Source organism: Macadamia integrifolia, unplaced genomic scaffold (genome assembly GCF_013358625.1).
Source record: "Macadamia integrifolia cultivar HAES 741 unplaced genomic scaffold, SCU_Mint_v3 scaffold2296, whole genome shotgun sequence".
Taxonomy (NCBI): domain Eukaryota; kingdom Viridiplantae; phylum Streptophyta; class Magnoliopsida; order Proteales; family Proteaceae; genus Macadamia; species Macadamia integrifolia.
This window is the reverse complement of record NW_024868620.1, coordinates 47,591-71,632: the sequence shown is the minus strand read 5'-3', so window position 1 is coordinate 71,632 and position 24,042 is coordinate 47,591. Positions and strand designations below refer to the sequence as shown.

General features: G+C 40.0%; 1 protein-coding gene across 2 annotated transcripts; it reads left to right on the top strand.

Moving 5' to 3' along the window:
* Positions 1-482: 482 nt before the first annotated feature.
* LOC122066209 lies at positions 483-23,371 on the top strand. 2 transcript variants are annotated; one of them, XM_042630034.1, is made up of 3 exons: positions 483-2,552; positions 3,082-4,178; positions 22,941-23,371. In XM_042630034.1, exons 1-3 carry the CDS (start codon positions 1,047-1,049, stop codon positions 23,053-23,055), a joined length of 2,718 nt encoding a protein of 905 aa, XP_042485968.1. In that variant the 5' UTR covers positions 483-1,046; the 3' UTR covers positions 23,056-23,371. The 2 variants fall into 2 exon arrangements, with proteins under 2 accessions (XP_042485968.1, XP_042485967.1); XM_042630033.1 differs by having other exon boundaries at positions 485-2,552; positions 22,938-23,371.
* Positions 23,372-24,042: the final 671 nt, after the last annotated feature.

The following is a 24,042-nucleotide window of genomic DNA, read 5'->3' as shown; positions in this document are numbered from 1 at the left end:
ATTTTTTTTTTGGCAAACCATATTGATATGTTGAAATCACTTATTATGCAATACTAATTTCAACCAACGTGGCGTGCATGTATGTCAGGCATGACTCACGCCTGATGGGGTCATCTCTCTCTCTTACATCCGAAAGTCTAAGTAGGGATGCGTCCGGTCTAGTGAAAACAAAAGGTCAACCTTACTCGGGTTTCCGAGTTGCATAGGATTATTGGGTAATTGATGAAGATACCTATGACGGGTTAAAAGGTCAAAATACCAAAAAGAAAGAAAAAAAAAAAGATAAATCGATATTAATCACAAAATTATCGGTAATTATAGCTGCAAGTGATTAAACCTCATACCATTTATAATCAACGGCATAAACTTTACTTTCACCAAGGAGATTCCATTTCTATGTTTCTACACATACGCCTTCAACCTCTCTCTCTCTCTCTCTCTCTTACTTTCTCTCTCTAACACTTCGTTTATCGTAAAATTTCGTCGACCGTCGCAGGTAATTATAATTGGTCAGGAACGAAAGAGCCAAAGAGGGAACAAAACGCCCAGAGCAAAGCTTCCTAAGCCATGAATTAGGGTTTCCTTTTCTGCCCGCGATGGATAATGCTTAATCTGTAGGTCTGGATTATCTATCTACCTCTCCTCTTCTTCTCTGCCACTTTCCTTGTTTGTAATACTAGATTATTGATGGTTCTTCTTCGCTCTATGAATCCATACGATCCCAGCTCCGACGACAACGAATCGAACTGGTTGCTTTCCTTAAACGATCGGTTTCTAACTTAGGGGCTTCGTTGGAATCAAGGTTTTCAATCGAGGGTGGTAAAATCTCTTCATTTGTAATTTGGGTTTGTCGTGATTCTTTCGTTTTTTCTGGTGTTTCGAGGGGAATGTGATCATATCTGGATAGGGTTAGGGTTCTCGTTTGTTCTTGTTTTCGGGAGAAATTTGGGGATTTGATTCGGTTTGAAGAACGGATTTTTCTTTAAACTCTAGGGTTCCTTTGATTCTTATAATTTTGGGGAAATATAGGTGTCGGTTAAAGGATAATGTGTATACTCTGCGTCATACAGAAGTGGTCTCGGCGGGTCGCCACCATGCTACCGTGGTTAGTGATTCCACTTATCGGTCTATGGGCTCTGTCGCAGCTATTGCCGCCGGGTTTCAGGTTTGAGGTCACCTCTCCTCGTCTGGCTTGTGTTTTGGTTCTTCTGGTTACCCTCTTCTGGTATGAGATTTTGATGCCTCAGCTATCAGCGTGGCGGGTGCGGAGGAGTGCCCGTCTTAAAGAGAGGAAGAGGTTTGCAGCGATAGAGATGCAGAAGCTTCGGAAGACGGCCACCCGACGATGCCGTAACTGCTTGAATCCTTACCGGGATCAGAACCCTGGTGGTGGAAAGTTTATGTGTTCTTACTGTGGTCACATCTCTAAAAGACCGGTTCTTGACTTGCCTGGGCCGGGGCTTACTAACTCTGGTATTATAGGAGATTTAGTTGGCAAGGGTGGGAAGATGTGGAACGGAAAGGTTTGGTCGGAAAATGGTTGGAATTGTGGTCAAGATTGGTTAGAGAATGGCAACTGGGTTGGTGGGTCTTTTGCAGGGAAGGTAAATAATTGGGGGAAGAAGGGAGGTGGGTTTTTCAGTGGTGATGATCAATGTGTGGCAGAGAAATCTTCTTCTGGTGTTGTTTTCACCTGCAAGCTGTTGGCCTCCTCCTTTTTGAGCATAAGGTGGCTTTGGAGAAAGATTTTTAGGGTCAGCACTGCGATGGAAGATGCTTCGCTGGATGCAGAGCATAATGGGATGTTACCTAAGAAAGCAGAAAATGAGGGAAATTTTCATCAGAGCAGGGGAGAGAAGGCCCGCAGGAAAGCTGAAGAGAAGAGACAGGCTAGGTTAGAGAAGGAGCTTTCAGAGGAGGAGGAGAGAAAACAGAGAGAAGAGGTTGCAAGGTTAGTGGAGGAACGTAGGAGACAGAGAGATGAGAAGATGGAGGCAGAAAAAGAGCGGGGAAAAGGATCAGCTCTGGACAGGGAAAAAGATTGTAAGAGAGAAGCTGAAAAGAAGCGCCGGGAGAGAAGGAAAGATAAAGACAAAGGGTCTAGTAAAAGTAATTCTGATGTAGAGGAGTTGGAAAAAAGGTCGGGGAAGGAAATTGAAAAGAAGCGAGAATTGGACAAGAGGACTGAGATTGAAAGACGAGAAGCTCAAAAAAGTTCTTCTGAAAGCATCAGGACTCAAAATTTGGAAACTGGGCATGCTGTAAAGGTTACCAATATGAACAATTTTAGCAAAGTAGGTGCAGGAGGTAGATACCTGGATCGTATGAAGGGTTCATTTCTTTCTTCTAAAGGCTTTAATGGATCCAGTTTCTTTGGAAAGGGTGGTTATGCTGCTGCAACTGTTGTTTCAAAAACTAACAGATATAATGGGTCGATTGATCATGTCCAAGCCACCGGTAATCGAAGAGAGGTACGCTTGAATGAACATGCTGCTGGGAAAATAAATTTGAGTGGAGATGACAAGGTCACTGGTGTCAGTTTCCCACGTCCTGTAAGTCATTTTCCCCTTATCTGGTTTTATATCTTGGCTATTTTTATTTTTTTATTAGTGTAAGCTACATGGAAATGGTTTGGAACGATGATTCTGGTTGAACTCTTATCATTGAAAATATATATTGAACGCAATGGGTGTTCATTTAAGGCTTTCAGCTTATCCGTCTAAACTGCTTAGCTGGAAGCTGGCCATCTTTTTAGTGTTAACAATCATGGTTACTTGAGTGTTATGGAGAGATATAGTCACACTTTTTTCCTGAATTCAGCATCCACCTTTTCCACCTTTTCATCTTTTCATGTCCTAGTTTTATTACATGCAAGGGTTGAGATTCTAGGTGGTGGGCCATAATTATGTCAGTCCATGCTAGTTAGTTTGGAAACTGCATTCATTTGTCCTCGACTAGGGTTCATTGAAGATGGTTGGCTCTTGCCCACCATATCTGTTTTCTAACTTCATTTGATGGTATCGATACATATCTTGCCATCTATTGGCTACTACTGTTTATGATTGATTGTTGTTTTCTCAGGTGGTTTCGGAGCCACAGCCATGGGCAACCCCAAAAAAATCATGGCAGCAACTATTTACTCGCTCATCAACAGTTCCTCCGTCGTCCATTGTGAATACAATAAGCAGACCAAGTCAGAAGCCCCAAGCAGATGCTCAAAGTTCACAGTTACCTGGGCAAGCATCACCGACACATCCTTTGGATAACCCAATCCATTTTGGACTATCATTGCCTTTCAATGTTTCCCCCTATCCAAGTGGTTCCCCCTATCCAAGTGGTTCAATAAGTAGTGGTTCTGTTTCTTCGGCAACTGAACCCATGTTTCCTCCTGTTGAACCAGCACATGAATTTGTGTCAGAAGAGCCAGAACTTTTTGAAGACCCATGTTATGTCCCTGATCCGGTTTCCTTACTTGGGCCTGTTTCTGAGTCTCTTGACAACTTCCCGTTGGACCTAGGGAGTGGGTTTGTTGCAGATTCTGGATTTGAAAGGCCTCGGTCTTTGCAGAATGCTTCTCTTGCTGGCGAAATTAACAGGCCATCTCCGATTGAGTCACCTATTTCACGTGTACGGGTTGCTGAAGAAAGGCAAAGCTCCGCAAACCAGTTCACATGTACTCCAAGGGCACACGATCTGAATACTTCATCTACGGATGTGTCAAATAATAGACATGAACATGGGACATGGCAGATGTGGGGCACAACTCCGCTTGGTCAGGATGGTCTTGGTTTGGTAGGTGGGCCAGCCAGCTGGCTTTTACCCTTGGGTCAGAACATGTCAAACCATGAAGAGGTTATGCTTCCTTCGCCCTGCAAGGCAATGGCATCACCATTTGGAAAGGATAATAATGTCCTTCCTGGCAGTTGCTCTCCACAGCAAATTCATCTTGGTAGTTGTCAGAATGGTGGGACATTTAAAGCTTTAGGTCCTGGTTCGAATGATAATGGCGTGTGGTTACCAAAGACTGTCTTCCAGCCATTGCCAGGTGACGGTGAAAATCATTTCCCTCCACTAAAACCTAGCGATGATATTTCTCGAAATGAGATGGCATATGTTAGTCCAAGCAGATTGGGAACCAACCATCCTTTTGAACAGTCTCCAGCCAATCATTGGTCCAAGTGAGTACCAATTTCTTCAGCCTCTTCTGTTTCAATATGTTCTTCTTCTGTGGCAGTTTTTCCTAATTTTTTTTTCCTTTTAATTCTTGAGGTTGCAATCTGTATATAGTACAACTTGTTTAATGTAAAATGGTGCAATTTTTTTAAGGCACTTCAGCCAAATATAATTTGAAATTTTGAATGCGATTTTCATCACCATGATTGAATGACTTTTACTTAATGATGTAACAATGCCTGCATGTCATTGGTCCCCACTAAAAAAATTGAAAAAGAAAAGAAACAAGATGAAACGAAACGAAAGAAGGACATCCACAGGGAGTACCAGCCTACATGTTGACAAAGGGGTTACGGTTGCACTTTGGTGATAATTATGTGAAACAGTGACTTTGTGTAATTCGGATTTCATTTCAGGTTTGTTAGCTTTTCGAAGGAGTTCTAATCTTTGATGTGGCTGGAAATAATTTACTGACTAAAGTTTTAAATGATGCTATTAAAGACAGACCAGTATTCATCAAATCCAATCTTAATGAGATAGATATTAAATGATCAGTTTCAGCATGTTAGGATGTTTCCCGGGAGTTATCTGCAAAGGCCAGGTGGTATTTTATCTGTTCGTTTTGGCTTTCTGAAGTGGGACTATCTGAGATGGAAGACAGAAAGACAATGTTTTCATGGTTTAAAGCCCGACCTCAACCACCCCCCTCCCAAAAAAAAAGAAAAAAAAAAAGAAAAAAAAAAGAAAAAAAAAAGATCTGGACCAAGGATTAGAGATCGGTATGGGATCAAGAATTTTAACTTCCCTTTAGATGCCAAGGTCTAGTAATCCTTTATTGGATTAGTTGGCCATGGACAGGATGGGGAGAAGTGCGTTACGCATGGAGCCTGCCCAGCACGAATTAGAGAGGATTTTCGCTTCAGTTTAGTTTTGTATTACTTTCCCTTGTGCCCTCTATTTAGTTATAGTTTACTTCTTTCGAATGATAGGATAAAATTCAACCATATTCAGTAAAGAAAGAGAAAAGATTGGTATGGACCTCAATTGTTACTGGGCAATACTACTCTGGATTGATTTTGATTGGCCTGACCTGTGTGAGAAAACTGAGTTTACTAGCGTGTCACAGACCAGATTGGCATCATATGATCCTGGTCCGGACAGGTCATTGGTCACGATGGGGGTTGCAATATGTATGAGACCAGGCTTTAGATTGACATGGCACAGATTAGAGGAATCGAAAGGAGCAAGGGTTGGGCCGAAAATCACCTCGGGAGGAATAGGAAAGCAATACATATGCCTACGGGTTAAACTTCCCTTTGGATACCAATGTTCAGTGATCCCTAACTCTGTTCTTGTTGATTATGTATTTAGAGTCGTCGAAGGGAGAGACTGGTCATCGCAGAAAAATCCCTGACTACAGGTCAATTTGCAATTGGAAAGTTTGAGCATCCTAATGATGTGGCCGTACAAAATGTCACTGCTTTCCAACTAGTGATGACTGCTGATCCTACGCATGTCCCTCAATTTTGAGTTTACCATTGCCACAGACCCAGTTCGAGGCTGTTATGAGGGTTGTCCTGCCACTTGTGAGGTTATATGTGGTAGCATCATGTCTCAAGTGGTCCTGCAATTTTCTCTTTCTGATTTCTAGTGGGTTCAAATATTGCTTGTTTGAGAAATCCTTGATTTAAGAGGATAATACGTTATGGTGTGGCTGTAAGCTCCTGTGCAGTTTAGACTAGATTATGGAGGAAGAAGCAGCAATGGGATGATGCAGAAGAAAGACCATATCGTGTGGTTGGTATGTGCATTGAAAAATAAATTACAATGGCAGAGTGTGGGTTGCTCGCCCTGTTAGTTGATTTTCACTTGCGTGGAATTCCTAGTTTGCATCTCATTGCCCACAGAGACATTTGCAGATTGGTTGGACAGTTTCTTATTGATGTTTCAATATGCATGAAGTACAGTTGAACCAGCTTCTGTTATTTGTAACTTCACTTACCAAGCTTCTCTTTCTAAAACAAGAAATGAGTTCCTTAGCTGGTACATCTTAGTTGTCTGGGAGATATCATCAGTGTGGTCCTTTCTAATCAGTTTATCCAATATTGAAAAGAAAAGGAATTTATGTGGTTATTAATTGCTAATGACTCTAGTTATGCTCTGGCTGTAGCAAGAACAATAATTCGCTGGATCTTATTGATTAATAATTTGGTTAGCCTGATCATATCAATTCCAAAGTGGAATTTTTGGGTGTCGAGACAACTCTTGTGATCTTTAAACATTAGGTTGATTCTTTTGGAGCTCAATCAAATGAATCTGGTTACTACTGGGTACCTGTAGTTTAGATGGGAAATGAGTTTCTACTGCATTTCATTCCAAAGCCTGCAGCTTTTTCTACATGGCCTCACATTGTCATGCCCAAGGTCCAATTTGCTTGATTTGGGATTGCAGAAATTTTGTAAGAGGCTTGATGTGATAATTGAAAGCTGAGAATAACCAAAGCATGTGGCAGTATACATCACTTAGGCTGATGAACTGATTGGAATCCTTAGCTGTTGGCCAATATTAGTTGTGGTTTGATGAGAATGGTTGAAGGGTCTTCTTCAAAGTTACCATTCTTAGATGGTTTTTTACTTGGAGCGAGTGTATATGATAGGAGGTTGAGGAAGTAGCAATTTATTGGAGAGGAAAGAATTAACATCTAGTTGAAAACTTGAAATTGCTGTTTTGCTTAATTAAATATTTAAACATCAAAGCCCTTTTGCCCGTGTTGTGTGATGTTAATGTATTGAACAGAAATATTCTGAGAGTGTTTAGATAGAAAAAGAAATATTTATACAAACCAAAGATGAGTAAGACTATCTAGAATGGGGAGGCATCATTTAAAATTGAATGGAAAATTTCTAGCGTGAAAGCGGAAACATTTTGGAGCCTGTTTGAAGTAGAAGCAAATGGGTTGCTAGGGGTAGATTTCATTTTCCTCTTATCTATACCATTTTCTTGTGACCTGGGGATACATGAGCTTGAAAATATGTTCTCCATAGAAAGGAACCTTGTACAAAATTTCTTCTGTTGCCAGTAACAACATCTAGTAATGCAGAACACGTGCAGGAGTTTTGGCACTTGGCTTTTTGGAGGTGGTTTTAATTGTCTGCTGAGATTAGGCCGATGTGGATTTTATGTCGAGTACTTAGAGCACCAAATTCTGGTTGGTATATGAATCAAACTATAAGGACAGAAAACTATAGAGAACTTCGTTGACAAAGAGATGAAAAGTATGGCAGCTGTAGCAAGTCTTCTCCCCCTGTAGAAAGTAGGTTGGGCCAATTATAGAGGTGGGCTTTATGAATAAACTGGGAAAAAAAGTAACATGATGCAGGACACTTCCTTGGACTGGCCCAAACCTGTTGGGGAGCCTAGATGAAGATGAACTGGGTCCAAATTTAGTTTTGGGTCTGGTGGAATACTTCAGATTTATTTCTATTTTGGAATAGTCATGTAATCTTTCATTTTATTTGGGTAGATTAGGTAGGATATCGGGTTTCCCTGTTTGAGTTGATTTTTGTTTCCTAGTTTAAAAGTTATTATTTCTTAGGAGTTTTATTTTGTTATTAATATGCGTGCAATCTACATCGGAGTTTGAGGTTTGACAATGGAATAGAAAATTGAGTTTTGGTTGTTGCCTTTGTGCCCCTATGTCTTGAGTCCCTTATGATGTGATCTTACCCAAAAGAGGTCCAAACTTCCATATATTTACGGCAGTGCCAATTTTCCATTAGACACTTCAATTGAGTTATTCATTATTTGGGTGGGCCCATAGCAAACCCAAATAGGATTTTGTTCTGCATCTCATTAGGTGGTACGCTGTGAAAGTTAGGATTGAGGAGGTAAGGGTTCTGCATCTCATTAGGTGGTAGGCTGTGAAAGTTAGGATTGAGGAGGTAAGGGTTTGAAGATTTGAAAATCAGAGTTTTGAAGGTGTGTATGTCACTGCTAAGACCTGTGGGATGTCATACCCTAGTCTGGGATTGAATCCTACTTCATCCTCACCTGATTTAGTTTGCTTATGGGCCCACCTGGTTTCAGTTACTTGCAGCAGATGCAGCCATGATTAACTAATTCAATGAATTTCTGTAAGCAACCAATCTCAGTAAATTTCGTGTAGATATACCTAACCCTCGACCCTATCAAGAAAACCTCTGAAAAATAATTAAAATTCACCAAAAATTACCAGAGCACACTCCCCGACCAGCAAGATATGATGATTTTTCTAGCTAATATATTTTGAGTATCAATTCAATAAAAACTAGTTGAAACAAGCACAATAGCAGCACTTTTCAAAGTGCAGGGTGAAACAAACCGTAAAAGCTCAGGTGCGAAGAATCAGATTCAGAAGTCAGGGTACTACCCATATCATAATTGTGACAGCATCTAGGCGACACAAGGCGTTTGGGAGGGTCCTGACGCGAGGCTTGGTCGCCTTGACAATTATGGCCCAGATCATGAAACCCAGGTTCCAAAGTTGAATTACTAAGAAAATTAACAAGGTGCAACTGAAAGCCCTTCTTTACTTGACTTAAATGAAAGAAATAGAAATGTTGATCTGAAATGGAATCAGAACCAGGGGAATCCTTTCAGATCCATCTATTTAAAAACACCAGCTAACTGAGAAAATCAGAACCTTGTGTGGCAGCTCCACCATGGACTCAAACTGCTGGCTCTAGGTGATATAATGTTGGAAAACTACTGGGGATTTTATGATTTCTTCAATCTGAAGGTTAGAACATAAGGAAGAACATGGAACTTTTTCTTACACTCTGACCATAACCTTTCTATTATCCTCTCAAACTCTTTTTACAGTATTTAGATGGTCTGTGACTGAACTCATACCCTCTAATTCCTTTCTGAGAGCAACCTAGTGCACGAGGCTCCCGCTACTGTAGGGTATGAGAGGGGCAAATGTACGCAGCCTTACCCCCCCGTGCTTCACAAGAGAAGCTGTTCCCAATTTTTGAACCTGTTGCCAACATGTTGCAACATTGCAACTTAACCGTTGCGCCACAGGCTCGCCCACTTAATACCGTATTTGCATATAAATATTGAAATAACAACTAAACAAATATCATGAAGAAAACTGGTATTACCTAGAGGTAACCTCAAATATGAATATACCTTTAATCTGCAGCTATTTGCAAGTAGGGGGAGTCTGCTGGCCCCTCTCAACTTCACATGGTCTTCAATCTGATATTGTCCATGGGAGCTTAAGTCAAAAAATATGGTCCCCATTGTTGTCAGCCCTTGACTATGCTTTTCTTGGAGAAATTTGCATCTGCTTGCTGTGCAGATTTGGTCCCCAGCTTTACACCATCTGGATTTTGATTTTCAACATGGATATGATGATGGATGGTCACTGCCAATGCTTCAAAGTTTGATAGTAAGTTCATGCCGACTGATTAGATCCTTGTTAATATTCATCCCCTATGATTGAGGGGCCCACAAGCCCTAACCTTAAACCGAGGAATTAAGGCTCAGATTTGGTAATTACACCAAGCGCTAGTGCAGGGCAGAGTAGGGTTCAACAATAGGGATAAATTATTAGCTGAAGATATAGGGCCTGGATGGGGTTTGGAACTCCATTCGATTGGGGTTTCTGGTGGGTCCAAGCTATGGATGAATTCTAGAAAGACACCACTGATGCAGTATTGCTTTTGTAAACTCGTGTGAACCCGATTGAGAACCTGGTTCAAATTTGGGTTTTGGGTCCAGTAGAATATTTAGTATTTATTTCTATTTTGGGATAATTATTTAATCTTTTTTTTTATTTGGGTAGATTTAAGTAGGAGATTTGTTTGAGTTGACCTCAGTTTCCCAGTTCAAGAGTTTCCATTTTGTTTATTTTACTATTATATGAATGTACCCTACTATTGGGGTATTAGAGATTTGAAAAATGTATTGAGTTTTCACTTAAGTTGAACCTGTGTGGCCTAGGGCAGTTTGGTTGTTGTGCCCTTTCTTCCCCCCTTCTTGCGATTCCGACTTCTTCTTTCCCTCGAGAGCGCAAGCAGATTTTTTTCAAAACCGGGATTGCATCATTTTGGTATCTTAGCAAACATGGCCATGGATTCCTTTGTGTTCAAAGACTAGTTCGCTTGCCTAACAGAAAACTTTTTATATTATTCATTGATGAAAGGAAGAGCAACAATTTCGTCTCGCGGTCTATGGTGGAGATGTTATCAAAGACCAACAAGATTATCATTGAGTCTGAAGCAAGGTTCTAAATCAAGGTCCAAACCGAAATATAGGTTGAAATAAGAAAAATTTGGAAAATCATATACTTTTCTGGGCTATATGGAAACCTTGGTTCGACCAGAAAGTGGGTGTTTGGTCTTATTTTTGTGTACAACCTATTTTTTTACCTTTTAAAGCTAATCCATGAACTATTTTCATTAAAAAAACACCAAACATGGTACTTGTGGTGTTAACCCAAGTTTCGTAGTGTACCTTGACTGAAGTATACTAACCTTGTTAATTTGTTATACACACTAAGTCTACATATAGCTTAGATACTAGAAATGTAAAAAAGCTATTACAACAATCAAAACATATAGCTTAGATAGTGAATTAGTCATACAACACTCACCACTCAATACCAGGAGTAGTTTCTTGGTGGCTTCAATCCACAAAGAGCGTATCACTGCAGATTTAGTAGCCGCTCCTCCAAATGCAACACATTAATCCAATGACATGTTTTGGGCACAATTGTTCTGGAAGTCCATTGGTGCCAACCTATAAGCCTCATCATCAGCATGTTGTGAGTATCCCAACCTTGGGAAATGGCTCACTAAGACTATGTGGATGTGGAGGTGGCACACATGGTTGCTTTGCAAGAATTGTACTATGTTTACTACTATGTTGAACCCAAAAAAAAAAAAAAAAGGTTTTGGTAAAAGTGGATTTACCTTGAAGCTCCAAGAAGTCCTCTCTATGTTGATCTTGATCGATAACGCAAGATAGTAGAAGAATGCAAAAACTTGAGCAACAATTGATCTTTGGTGGCCAAATTGCCCCTTTCTTGGTCGAAGCCATGAAGCTTGAGAGATTCTGTCGAAATAGGGGAAAAAATGTATGTTTCCATTGAAACATGTCACTAATATAATCATAGGTTGGACCAATTTGGTCGAACCATGCGAAACTTGAGAAATTTTGTTGAAACCAGTGACATTTTGGTTTCGACCCTTGGTTTCATCTCAGGCCATACCAAAATTGGAAATTTCAGAGTTTTGACTGAAAATTCAAGGAGATTTAGAACCATGGTTTGAAGATGATGTTTTCGTTGAATTTTCAATTCTCCGTATTTTGACAGTGCTTATTGTGAGGTGTTTGATTCTTCAAAACACATCATCAAATTTGGTTGTCGAAATGGAACCAACAATGCAACCATAGGAATAGTTGAAAGGGTCAATGCAATAGGAAGCATAGTTGTCATGGCGTCTGGGCAACCCAAGTGTTGGTGGGGGCTTGGAAACAAGGAGATCAAGGCACCTATACGCCTAAGCGACGCCTTGACAACTATGAGAGAAGACCACTTTGAAGTGGTACAAAAAGATATGGCAATGGTAGACGACTTGGTCATGGTTGGGGAAAAAATAAACTCTACTGCAATGATGGGTGCTTTACATATCGAGTTTGTTCTTCCCCACATATTTCAAGACAAATGCAACATCGAAACTTTGTCTTTTAGATTGTTCATGTTAAAGACAAAGAGCAGCAAGCCCCCGTTAGAATGTTTTTATTTCTACGCTTCCACAAAACTCGTCCTCGAGTTTTTCTCGACACTAGGGGAATTGGTGCAGTATTGCTTTTGGCGATTGGGCCAAACCCGATTGGAGACCTAAATCAAGAATTGGATCCAAATTTGGGTTTTGGGTCTAGTAGGATATTTGGGATTTATTTCTATGTTGATCTTTTATTTTATTTGGGTAAATTAAATATGAGATTTGTTTTGAGTTGATTTCAGTTTCCTAGTTTAGAGTTTTATTTCTAGGTGTTCTGTTATGCTATTTATATTCATGTTCCCTACTATTACAATCCCAGATACCTTATAATCAAACCAAAAGAAAGAGAAAAGAAGAAGAGAAGAAGAAGAGAAGAGAGAAGAGAGAAGAGAGAAGAGAGAAGAGAGAGGTACAACTGAAGGAGACTCCCAAAAGATGGGAAGTGACCTACGATCTTACCAGAATGGTTTGATCGTAGGTTTTCCCTATACTTAATATTATTTCATAAAGAGGAAAGTAGAAGAATACCCCAAATCATAATAAACTAACCCTATACCAATATAATGGGCTGATAGGACAGAATTGTCCCTATCAGTCCAAGGAAACTAGCGTTAATCCCTTATTGGCATTACTATCAGTCTCAACACTACCCCTCAAGCTGGAGCATACATATCATCCATGCTCAGCTTGGTACAACTATTACGAAAACTATGAGCAAACAGAGACTTAGTGAACATATCAACTAACTGATCTGACGGAGGAACAAAAGGGGTCTCAATCAGCTTTTTCAGAACAACATCACGAACAAAGTGGCAGTCCACCTTTATGTGCTTGGTCCTCTCGTGGATGACTGGATTGCTAGCAATGTATACGCAGCTTGGTTGTCACAATACATCTTCATAGGCTTGGTCATTGGAAATCCCAACTCAAAAAATAAAGACCGTAGCCACATGAACTCAATAGTGGTATGAGCCATAGCTCTCTATTCTGCTTCTGCACTAGATCGGACAATGGTAGTCTGCTTTTTACTATGCCAAGTAACCAAATTACCTCCAACAAATGTACAATAACCCGTAGTAGATCTCCAATCACTAGCAGAACCGGCCCAATCAGCATCAGAATAACCAACTAGTTCCATATGCTGATTAGGACGATAGATCAGACCCTTTACAGGAGCACTCTTTAGGTAGTGAAGAACACGGACAACGTTCCAATGTGCTTTCTGAGGAGACTGCATGAACTGACTGAGTACTCGAATAGCATAGGAGATGTCAGGATGTGTCAGTAAGATATATCAACTTACCAATCAAACTCCTGTATTGATGCACATCCTGGAGAGGTTCGCCATCGTCAGCACCAAACTTCTGGTGAGGATCCATAGGGATATCAACAGGTTTGGAAGCAAGCATACCAGTATCAGGTAAACGGTCTGACACGTATTTCCTTTGAGATAGACTGATCCCTTTCTTGCATCGGATCACCTCAATCCCAAGAAAATAATGAAGTTGACCCAAGTCCTTGGTCTGAAAGTGTTGCTGAAGAGAAGCTTTCACTTTAGAAATTCCTACATCATCATTACCAGTAAGTATAATATCATCAACATAAACTATCAAGACAACCAGTTTATCACCTCTGTGACGAACAAAGACAGAATGATCAGAATAACAGTGAGAAAATCCACAAGTAACTATGGTAGCATTGAACTTGTCAAACCATGCCCGAGGAGACTGTTTAAGCCCATAGATAGCCTTGTGTAAACGACACACAACTTTTATTCTCCTCCTGATCAACATAACCAGGAGGTTGCTCCATATACACCTCTTCTTGTAGATCACCATACAAGAAGACATTCTTGATGTCCAACTAAAACAATGGCCAGTCAAATTTGATAGCCAGAGAAATAAGCAGACGAACAGAGTTCAATCTAGCAACCGGGGAGAAGGTCTCAAAATAATCAACTCCATATGTCTGAGTATACCCCTTGGCAACCAGACGGGCTTTCAACCGCTCAACTGAGCCATCAGAGTGATACTTAATAGTGTACACCCAACGACATTTCACCAAATACTTAGCAGGAGGTAAATCTACCAGATGCTAGGTACCACGACTTAAGAGAGCATCCATTTCTACATCTATGACAGTTTTCCACCCAGACGTAGGGCATCATTATGGGTGCAGGGAATAGAGTTAGCAGAAAGTGACAGGGTAAGGCCATGAAAGGTAGAGGGAAGATGAGACAAGAAAACAAAGTTATCAATATGATACACAACCAGAGATTTTTGAGTGCAAGAACGTGTACCTTTCCTTTGAGCAATTGGTAAGTCATTAGGCGAAGGAGGAGGAGGAGCTTCACCAGAGGGAGTCGACAGTGGAGGATGTGAATCAGCTGGAGTATTGGTTGCTCCACTTGGCTGTCCAACCTTCTTCTTGCGCTAATAAACTTGTAGAGGAGGTGAGTCACTTGCACTAGGAATGTCAGGAAGGGGTATGAGAGAGGGAATGGGAGGAGATGGAGAAGGCCACGCCATACCAGGCTAGGACACCAGAGGAGAAAAATAGGATGTGCCTTCGAAGAAAGTCACATCAGCACTAACAAAGTTCTTGTGAGTAATAGGTTCATAGCACTTGTGCCCTTTCTGAGTACGTGAATAACCCAAAAAATGCACTTAGTAGACCTGGGGGACAATTTATCTACTTCAACATGCAAATTATGGACAAAACATACACATCCAAAAACTCGGGGAGGAACATGAAAACTCTGTAAAGTAGGAAACATAACAGAAAAAGGAGACTTATCTGAGAGAACTGAAGATGGCATGCGATTAATTAAGTGACGTGTAGTTAAAACACCATCACACCAAAATTGCTTAGGAATATGCATATGAATCATAATAGCTCGAGCAACTTCGAGGAGGTGCCGGTTCTTACGCTCTGTGACCCCATTTTGTTGTGAGGTATAGGTTCAACTAGTTTGGTGTATCATCCCATGGTTGGCACAAGAGTCAGAAATATCATTTTGAGCATATTCTAAAGCATTATCAAACCGAAAAATCTTAATGAAAATGCCAAAATGAGTTTTTATTTCATTATAGAATTGGTGAAACATAAATAAAAATTTAGATGTCCTTTAACATGTAAAGCCATGTGAGGCGAGAATGATCATCCACAAAGGTCACAAAATAGCGAAAACGAAATCTATTACTAACTCTGTAAGGACCCCATACATCAGAATGGACTAAAGAGAATAAAGATGGACTACGAGACATTGAGCGAGATGGGAAGGACACACGGTGATGTTTACCCAACTCACATGCCTCGCATTCTAACCTACGAACAGACTTAAAACTAGGAAATAAAATTTGCAACCTAGATAAAGACAAATTTCCTAAATGACAGTGCCATTGGAAAGGGGTCACATCTCCAGCAACAGTAGCAGCAAAAGTAGGAGAGCCAGAATTGAGGTAATATAAACCATCATTTTCACGGCCTCCACCAATCGCCTTTCTCGTGTGAAGGGCCTGAAAAACACAGTAAGAGGGAAAGAAGGTTACTGAGCAATTTAATGAACTAGTTAACTGACTCACAGAGAGAAGACTTAATGGAAATTGAGGAACATATAATACAAAAGATAAAGTAAGGGAGGAGGTAGGTGAAATAGTACCTTGGCCTAGAACCGGTGTGGAAGCACCGTTGGCAAGAATAACAGAAGTAGAACTGGTACTAGAAGAAAAGGTCTTAAAAAGTGATGACTTACCAGTCATATGGGTAGAAGCACCTGAATCAATGATCTAGGGGGTAGAGGTATTGGTAAGAAGGGCTGAGATACCTGTATAAGCTAGGGTGGCAGCGGATGTAGACCCACCATTGGATGTATTAGAGGATGCCTCGAGAGTGTGCAAGCGCCGGAGCAACTGATTGATGTCATCGCGCAGACTAGTAGAGGAATCTCCTGAGGAAGATATGGTTTAGTGTCAATACTATCATCTGACACTGCATGATTGGCTAACTGGGTTGGTTTGCCATGATTTGCCCAGCAAGTCTTTATAGTATGGTTGGGTTCCCTCAATAAGTACATTGGCGAGCTGCACGATCAGATTGTTGTCCACTAGAACCTTGACCAGCAGACCCACAACCCCTCCACGATCGCAACCAATTCCACTGTTGGCAAGGAAGGCAGAATTGTCTTTGGAAGACTGATCTGGTTTAGTTGATGAAGTGATACGTTGCAGTCGCGAATAGGTGTCATTCAGGATCGGAATAGTATCACCTGCTAGTAGATGGTCCTTCACTGCTTTCAAATCATTATTCAAACCAGCCAAAAATTTGGAGACGGATAATTCATTGCGCTGAGCCTTCAATTTGTCAATGTCTGTGGTCAAGGGCTGGAAAACATTGGGTTCTTCAGCCGTTCCCCTGAAAGTACTATAATACTCTGAAAGAGATCTGTCAGACTGTCGAAATTGGAACAACTTCTCATAGATTCCATAGATACGGGTAATGTTCTTTTCCTGAGAGTATGTTTCCTTCAAATCATTCCACACTCCCTTTGCAATAGAGTGAAACATGACATTGACAGCAACATCTGGTTCCATACTATTCCACAACCAGATTAAAATCAATGCATTTTCCTTCATCCATTCATTATACCTATTGTCAAATGATGGAGGACGATCAGAAGTAGTATACTGAAGTTTATCCTTGGCCATGAGATAGACCTTCACAGACTGAGCCCCAAGTAGATAATTCGAATTTCCCTTGAGCTTGATAGAGGTAATCTGGACATTGACATTGTCCGAGGCAAAAGCAGTAGACATAAGGGTAGTAGATTTGTTCTCAGCCATGAGAACCAAATGGAAAGTACAATAAATAAGGTCGTAGAGATAACCAAATCACAAAATCAGACCTGAAACACACAACCAGCGCAGGCAACCTTGCAATAAATCGAGTAGAGCAACCTTGCGATCCAACGGCTTCAGGTCTTTAGTTAGATACTAGCAAAACACAATTCATATGCAAACTAAATCACTTCATGTGATTTACACCATGGTAGATGTAGCAGTAGGTGGTTGCACACCAAAAGACTTCAGTGCAAAACCGAGATCAACAGAGAGGAAACTGAAACACCTCGATTTGATTACAGAGGCTCTGATACCATGTTACAATCCTAGATACCTTGTAATCAAACCAAAGGAAAGAGAAAAGAAGAAGAGAAGAAGAGAGAGGTACAACTGAAGAAGACTCCCAAAAGATGAGAAGTGACCTGCGTTCTTACCAGAGTGGTTTGATCGTAGGTTTTCCCTATACTTAATATTATTTCATAAAGAGGAAAGTACAAGAATACCCCAAATCATAACACAATAACCCTAAACCAATATAATGGGCCGATAGGACAGAATTGTCCCTATCGATCCAGGGAAACTAGCGCTAATCCCGATCAGTCTCAACACCTACTATTGGGATTTTAGCAAGGTTTAAAATCTTGTTCCGTTTTGGTGTTTTTGGTAGTCAAATGGCCATATTATGATTTGAAACTTGGTGGGAAGCATATTTTAAGGTAAATAAACATATTTAGAACTTGGAAACAGCCTCTTCTGTGTAGCAGGGGGTAAGGCTGTGTACATTTTGCCCCTCCCAGACCCTGCAGTAGCAAGAGCCTCGTGCACTGGGTTGCTCAAACATATTTAGAAATTCACTTTGTGAAAAAATTATGCATAGTGGTGTTTTAGAGTTGCATCCTTGTTTTGCAGTAACCGTTGAACTGTTCTGTATATATTATGTAATATTGCCTATGCCACACATTGTCTTACTAATATAAGACAAAGTGCAGTAGTAAAACAAGTAGATAATGCAAACATGCCTTGAAGAAAAATAATATTGATTAATCTACATGCCACACTTGAATGTAGTGTGGTCCTTGTCCTTGAGGGGATGATGTGGGCAAAATTTGAAGTTGGCGACTGATTTGAGCTTTTGCAGGGGAAAAGAGGCAAAATACCTAAACCAGCGAAATGAGGTCTAAATTTTGGCAAGTTTTGACCTCATCTCGTGAGATGTGTTATGTAATGTTTCAGTGAAACAACACAAAAGTTACCTTCGACTGAAATGTTATTGTTTTCATATTTCGTATGCTGTTTTATTTCTTTTTTGGGGTGGGGGAAAGGGGAACCGAAATTTTGGAAATTTTGGCAATGTCGCCGAATTTTCGAACCATGGATTTTAGAGATTTGAAGAATGAATTGAGCTTTTGTTTTTAGTTGAAGCCTGCATGGCCTGGGGCAGCTTGGCTGTCTTCCCTTTTTTCACCCCTTCCTGCGATTGTGACTTCTTCCTTCCCTCAAGTGAGCCCAAGAAGTATTACACTGTGCTGATTGGATTCAACTAGACAATAGCCAGAGGGTTGTCAGCTAAGTTGCATAACAGTCAGAGGTCTGTAACAGCAGTTATGAACAAATCAATAGCTACAAAAATAGCTCTGAGAATTGAGGTAATGCAGAACTAGGTTGACTAGGTAAACCTAATCCCAAACTACAGGATTCAATCAAAGATGAAAGAATATCCACAAACATGATAGGATAAGAGCACAAATAGAATCAGACCAGAGGGAAACAACTCAAGTCTGTAAACCAGCTACCGATTACAGTAAACTAGGATTTCTATCAGAACTTAGGTTAGAAGTAAAGACCTTAACAGGGGCGGAAGGAGGTCTAAAGCAACCTACCAACATGCATCAATATCAAAGGAATCAATAGGGTTCAAGACAAATCTATCGATTTCAATTCCTGGACAGAATAGGTCATTAAAAGACAAAATTCAAGAGATTTTTAGTATCTCAAAATTGGCTAGTCAGATTGAGGCAGACTAAGGTCGATTTTCACTTTGGTATTGGGGGGGGGGTGGTTCAACCAAAGTTTCAGCTATAACTGATGGCTGGAAGTCTCTCATGGAATGGGGAATCAATTAGGAAACAAATAGGGAAACAGGAAAATTCTGGGTAGAACAATTATGGGGGAAATTGGAATCTGTTACCTGTGGTTGATAGGATGAAGTAGTAACACCTTTAATAGCTTGTAGAAGAAGAAGATAACTTGAAGAAGAGGATCCTCCTGGGCTTCACACCGCAAGGAGTCGCCAGATCAAACACCAACCCTTCACTATGATCAGATCATAGTTGTCATGGCGTCTAGGCTGTTTGTTTGGGTCCTAGGCGACAATCGCTTTATTGCACTGCATGTTGCCTTATGTTTTGGCACTTATTAATGCCAAATATCATTGAAGTAAATGTTTACTTAAGATATTATTCATAAATAAGCAAATACCCTCTATTTGAAACCCAAAAAATAAAAAATTTAATTCTAAAAGGATAAAAAGTCAACACCCAAGTCCAAGAACAAAAACTGAATTTTGGTTATAGGGACGATTTCAACTTTTAAATGCTGGGGTTTTCTCAATTATGAAAATTTCATAAATCTTATCATGTTAAAGCATATGGCTAAAAATCAAAAGTCCGGTAAAATAACCTTTTGTTTTGATATCAATAAAATTATTTTTATTCAAGCGATTTTAATAGCATTCGCGAACTTTAAAATAAGTTTGACTGGAATATAACTTTGTCATTATACCTCAGATTTAAGCAATTTAGACTTGTTAGAAAGCTGGTTTTATGTTATACCTAATGGCTAATACAAAAATTCTCATGTAAAAACAAAATCATTTGACCAATCAAACTTATTATAGAGAAGAGCATAACTCTAGTGTGACTTAATACTGATTTTTTATAACTTGATGTGGCCTATTGTTGATTTGTAATGACTATGTGGCCTAATGTTGATTTTTATGACTTGATGTGACTTAAAGTTGATTTTTATGATACAAAGTATATGTAGCATACTAAACAATGTTAGAAAAGAGAGAAAATAAAAAATAACACTTAGTCGCCTTGTTCACCTTAAGGCGGGTGCCTTCTCGCCTAAGCACTTAAGCAACCGTCCAACGCCTTGGTTTGCCTTGGCGCCGTGACAACTATGGATCAGACACACAATAGCTCTTAGCAGAGGAGCAGCAACAGCAACAACATAGTCTTAGTTTGTCAAAATCGTGGGAGCTTAGTGGGAGCTACCTGGTTTATTTATAGTTGAATAATTGGGGGGGTGGGGGAGAATTTCCAATTACAAAGATTCTAGAAAATAGAAACTAAGAACAAAAGGAAACTTACAAAAAAGGGAACTACTGTTGCTCGTCTTGTAATAATAATATAGCAACTTACAAAAAAAATAACCCAAAATAGAAACTAAAAAATTAATTCTAATAATGAACCAAACCACTAACTAGACCGAACTACTAATTTCCCCCCCAAAGCCTAAATGGCGGGTTGCTTCCTTAGTCTACTCGATAGACTGGAGAGGCAGCAGCCTTCCCCTTCCTTCAGCTGGTCTTCAGCTGTGTCAGCTCTTTCTGGCTTGAAAACATTCATTTTCAATGAATGGGTGAAGAACATGTAGCACTCATACAAGTTGGGATCAAGCTTCTTGAAATCATCGGCATGAATCCAAGTACTGTCGTTTTGTAGACGACTTTTCCGTTTGACAAGGAATGCATGATAGCCAATGCCACGACGGGTAATCTTGTAGGTGTCATCCAAGACTTCTTCATTAACATCAGTGGTGGGTGGCTTGAGTGGGGCAACTGCAACATCTTCACTGAATCTTTATCGTCTGAATGATGCCCAACATAAAACTGTAGTTCAGCCAGGTTGAATACATTGCTTGTGGGCATATCATCTAGCAAATCGAGCACATAAGTATTAGGTCCTACTTGTTTCAGCACCTTGTAGGAAAAATTGTTGTTTATAAAACAACACTCATAAAAATCTGTTCGTTGTATATGTATATTCCCATGTGCAGCGTGCTTAGGCAAATCATCTACCATGTTAGCTGACTTTGACACTCATAAAACTGTGTGATTAGATTAAGAAAGCCTCATAAGTAATCCCCATAGATAGTAATTCTTGACTCTATTTGGTGAATATACTGCAAATACTCACATGAAAGTGCATCAACATTTTCTATTTTTTCCTTGTAGGCTCCCATTGGATTCAACTGAAAATATTTTTAAAAGCAAAAGTAGTATAGGCTTCAAAATCATAAATTATTTTCTCAAATGCACTGTAAAAATTTGGAAGAGGACTTGTATATATATATATATATATAACAATTTACATTTACTTTCATTATACTTAGAGATCATGACATGCATCTAGATCATTAAAACAGAATAATGTGGGAACAAAAAAAACATAAAATAACTAGGAAATATAGCAAGAAAAATGGACTCTTTTCTTTATCTATTCCTCCATATCAAAACATTCTGGAGGACAAATTGATTATACTCATCCTCACACGATGGAATCGGCCGAAAATTCAATTGGGCCGAGCTGGAATTGAACCAGCGTAGACATATTGGCCAACGGAATTTACAGTCCCGTCCCCATTAAACCGGCTTGGGCATCGACCCAGCAAGAATCAATTGCTAAGTTTATTGATAATCTAGATGATTAAACTTCCTTTCGTAGTACACGCCCCCCAAGGGAAATCGAATCCCCTCTGCTTCCTTGAAAGAGAGATGTCCTAAACCGCTAAAGGTGGAAAAGGGGTTGCTCCCTCAGCAAAACTGGGAAATAAAGTTGAGGCCAGAAGATCCCGATTCAAGATACATTCATGAGGAAGTGGGATTTTCTTTAGGATCTACTCCAGCGTCTAGAAATTGGTTGATACGGGTAAAGATACATGTACTTGGTGTCGCCGCCAAGAAAGAGACCCAAGTCCTAGTAACCCCGCTAAGTGGTGATTCAACATAGATTCTACATCCTGAAATCAAGCCAATTTTGGAGCAGCTTTGTGATAATGGAACCAACCAGCAAAAAGCATTAACGCTGCAAAGACCAGTGCACCAACATGCGGTACAATAGAGTTGTAATCACTAGTTATTCCAGATGCTTGCCATCTGAAAAACCACCAGAGGTTATTTGTATTCCTCAGAAACCTCCACCCACGTCACCGTTCAATATTTCTTGGCCCACTATTGGCCAAACCACCTGGGCGCTGGGCCCAATGTTATATATACTGCAAATATTTTTTCATGTTTTCTGAGGAAAGTGCTGTGGTATTTTTCTCAATGATACGGTTGCCACCCATGGTGGACTCTTCCCAATTATATGGTTGATTCTTTTCCTCATTCGACCATGAGCAAATATATTTCTGTCATATACAAACCACAATGGAGGAAGAGGGTGAACGACAGAATCAGAGAATAATTTTTATAAATAAAAATCCTTTTCCAGGAATTACTTTTCTGTTAACAGATGGAGCCTTAATGATAACTTCATGTGAATGCAATTTCTTTCTTTTCCATCCCTTGCATCCTTCCTCCCTGCTTTTCGTATATTGAACCATTTTCCAATTGGGTCCATCTCTACTACATCTCAGGCATTGGATGGCCTTTGAAGTTGCGATTAAAGAGTGACCAACTGTCCATGTTGGACCTCTTGTTATCCTCCTTTCATGCTAATTCAATTAGGAATCTGTCTAGACTTTGATTCTGATCACATTATGATATAGGTTTACTCAGGACTAAAACTGCTATGCTGTTATTGTGGTCGTTGGATGCTTTTCTCTGATGAAGTGGCAATTAGTTTAAATTGCACTGACCAACTGTTAGGCATGGTGTTTTTACAATGAATTCATGAGAGTTATTCTTTGACAACATGATATAGATTGTTCAACATCTTCTTTCTTTTCTAGGATCCCCCCTTCATTTGGTGAATATCAACAGAATTTGTTGTTTGCTGACTGATGGGATTTTACATGATTGGTTATTCCTTTGTAGACTTCTCTATTTTTCTCTTATCATCTTTTCAAAGTACTAAAATAGATTTGTTGTGTCTTTAGTGTATATTATATGTGATCCTCATCAAGTTTCTTTGTCTTCTTGCAGTAGGGATTGGGATGTGCATGGTTCAAGGGAAAGCATTGGAAACTCAACCCCGGCAAGGCCTCAGATTGGGGGCCTGTTTTCCAGCCCAGATGTACAGTCACTTTGGTCATTTAATTGAAAAAGGGGAGGGAAAAAAAACTGAAAAAAAAAAAGAAAAAAAAAAAAAAAGGAAAAGGAGAGGACATAAACACTTTCCCCTCCCCCATCTGTTCAGAAAGGCAAGCAGCCTCTTTTGCGGAGATTTCAGAAATTGGTTGCTTTGTATCTTTTTTTTTTATTAAATGAAAATGATGGTCGAATACATTAGCATGAATAGAAACATGAGAGATGGAATGCATGCATTCATGCATCCTCAGTTGTAGGTCACCTTCTCTGATGATTGTGAACATTTTTCTTTTGCTATCAATCGAACTTGCAGAAGCTGTTAGGTGACAGTGGATAACGAGTTGCTAACTCCTCTTTCGAGTAAAACTTGGTGCAGCCTCTGTTTCTGATTTGTTCCACTCGTTCATCTGACATAATATTCACTTTGAACTTTTGGGATCTTTTTCTTGTACTGTTACCAACCCCATCCCCCACCCTCTCCCCTGCAAAATCCCTTGTTGGGCCTTTTAATAAAAAATTTCTTTCTGCCATATCCCTCAAAAAGTAGAGCTTAATTAGCTCCCACACTTCTTTCAAATGCGTGAATAACAGATGCGCTCAAGATCCATCCACAAAGGTGCCATTGCTTTGGTCTTGACGCCACCCCCACGTTGTTCCAACTACTACTCTCCTTTCCCCTTATTCTAACAATTTGTTAGAGTCAGCCATCGTTGAATTTTTAAGGACTTACAAGCACCTCTGCTGACGACCTTTGAATCCTCTCTGGCTACTTGTGAATCCTACCGATGACCTGTTGGATTCGTCTTCAGCCTTTGTGGACACATTGAATCACATGAGTTCACCGGGATTGAGATGGTCCATCAAAATTGGCATAAGTTGGGTGTTATTGATGGAACATGGTTAGCCCATCTTTCGCTATATGAATGTGTTGCAGGCACATAGAGACGTGGATAGAGAAAGCCTCAAAAAATGAAAGGTCGCGTGACCTGCACCGATAAGT

Coding starts and splice junctions, on each gene's coding strand:
- LOC122066209 (XM_042630033.1), top strand. CDS start 1,047: ATGTGTATACTCTGCGTCATACAGAAGTGGTCTCGGCGGGTCGCCACC. Junction 2,553..3,081: donor GTGTCAGTTTCCCACGTCCT/GTAAGTCATTTT, acceptor TTGTTTTCTCAG/GTGGTTTCGGAGCCACAGCC. Junction 4,179..22,937: donor CCAGCCAATCATTGGTCCAA/GTGAGTACCAAT, acceptor GTCTTCTTGCAG/TAGGGATTGGGATGTGCATG.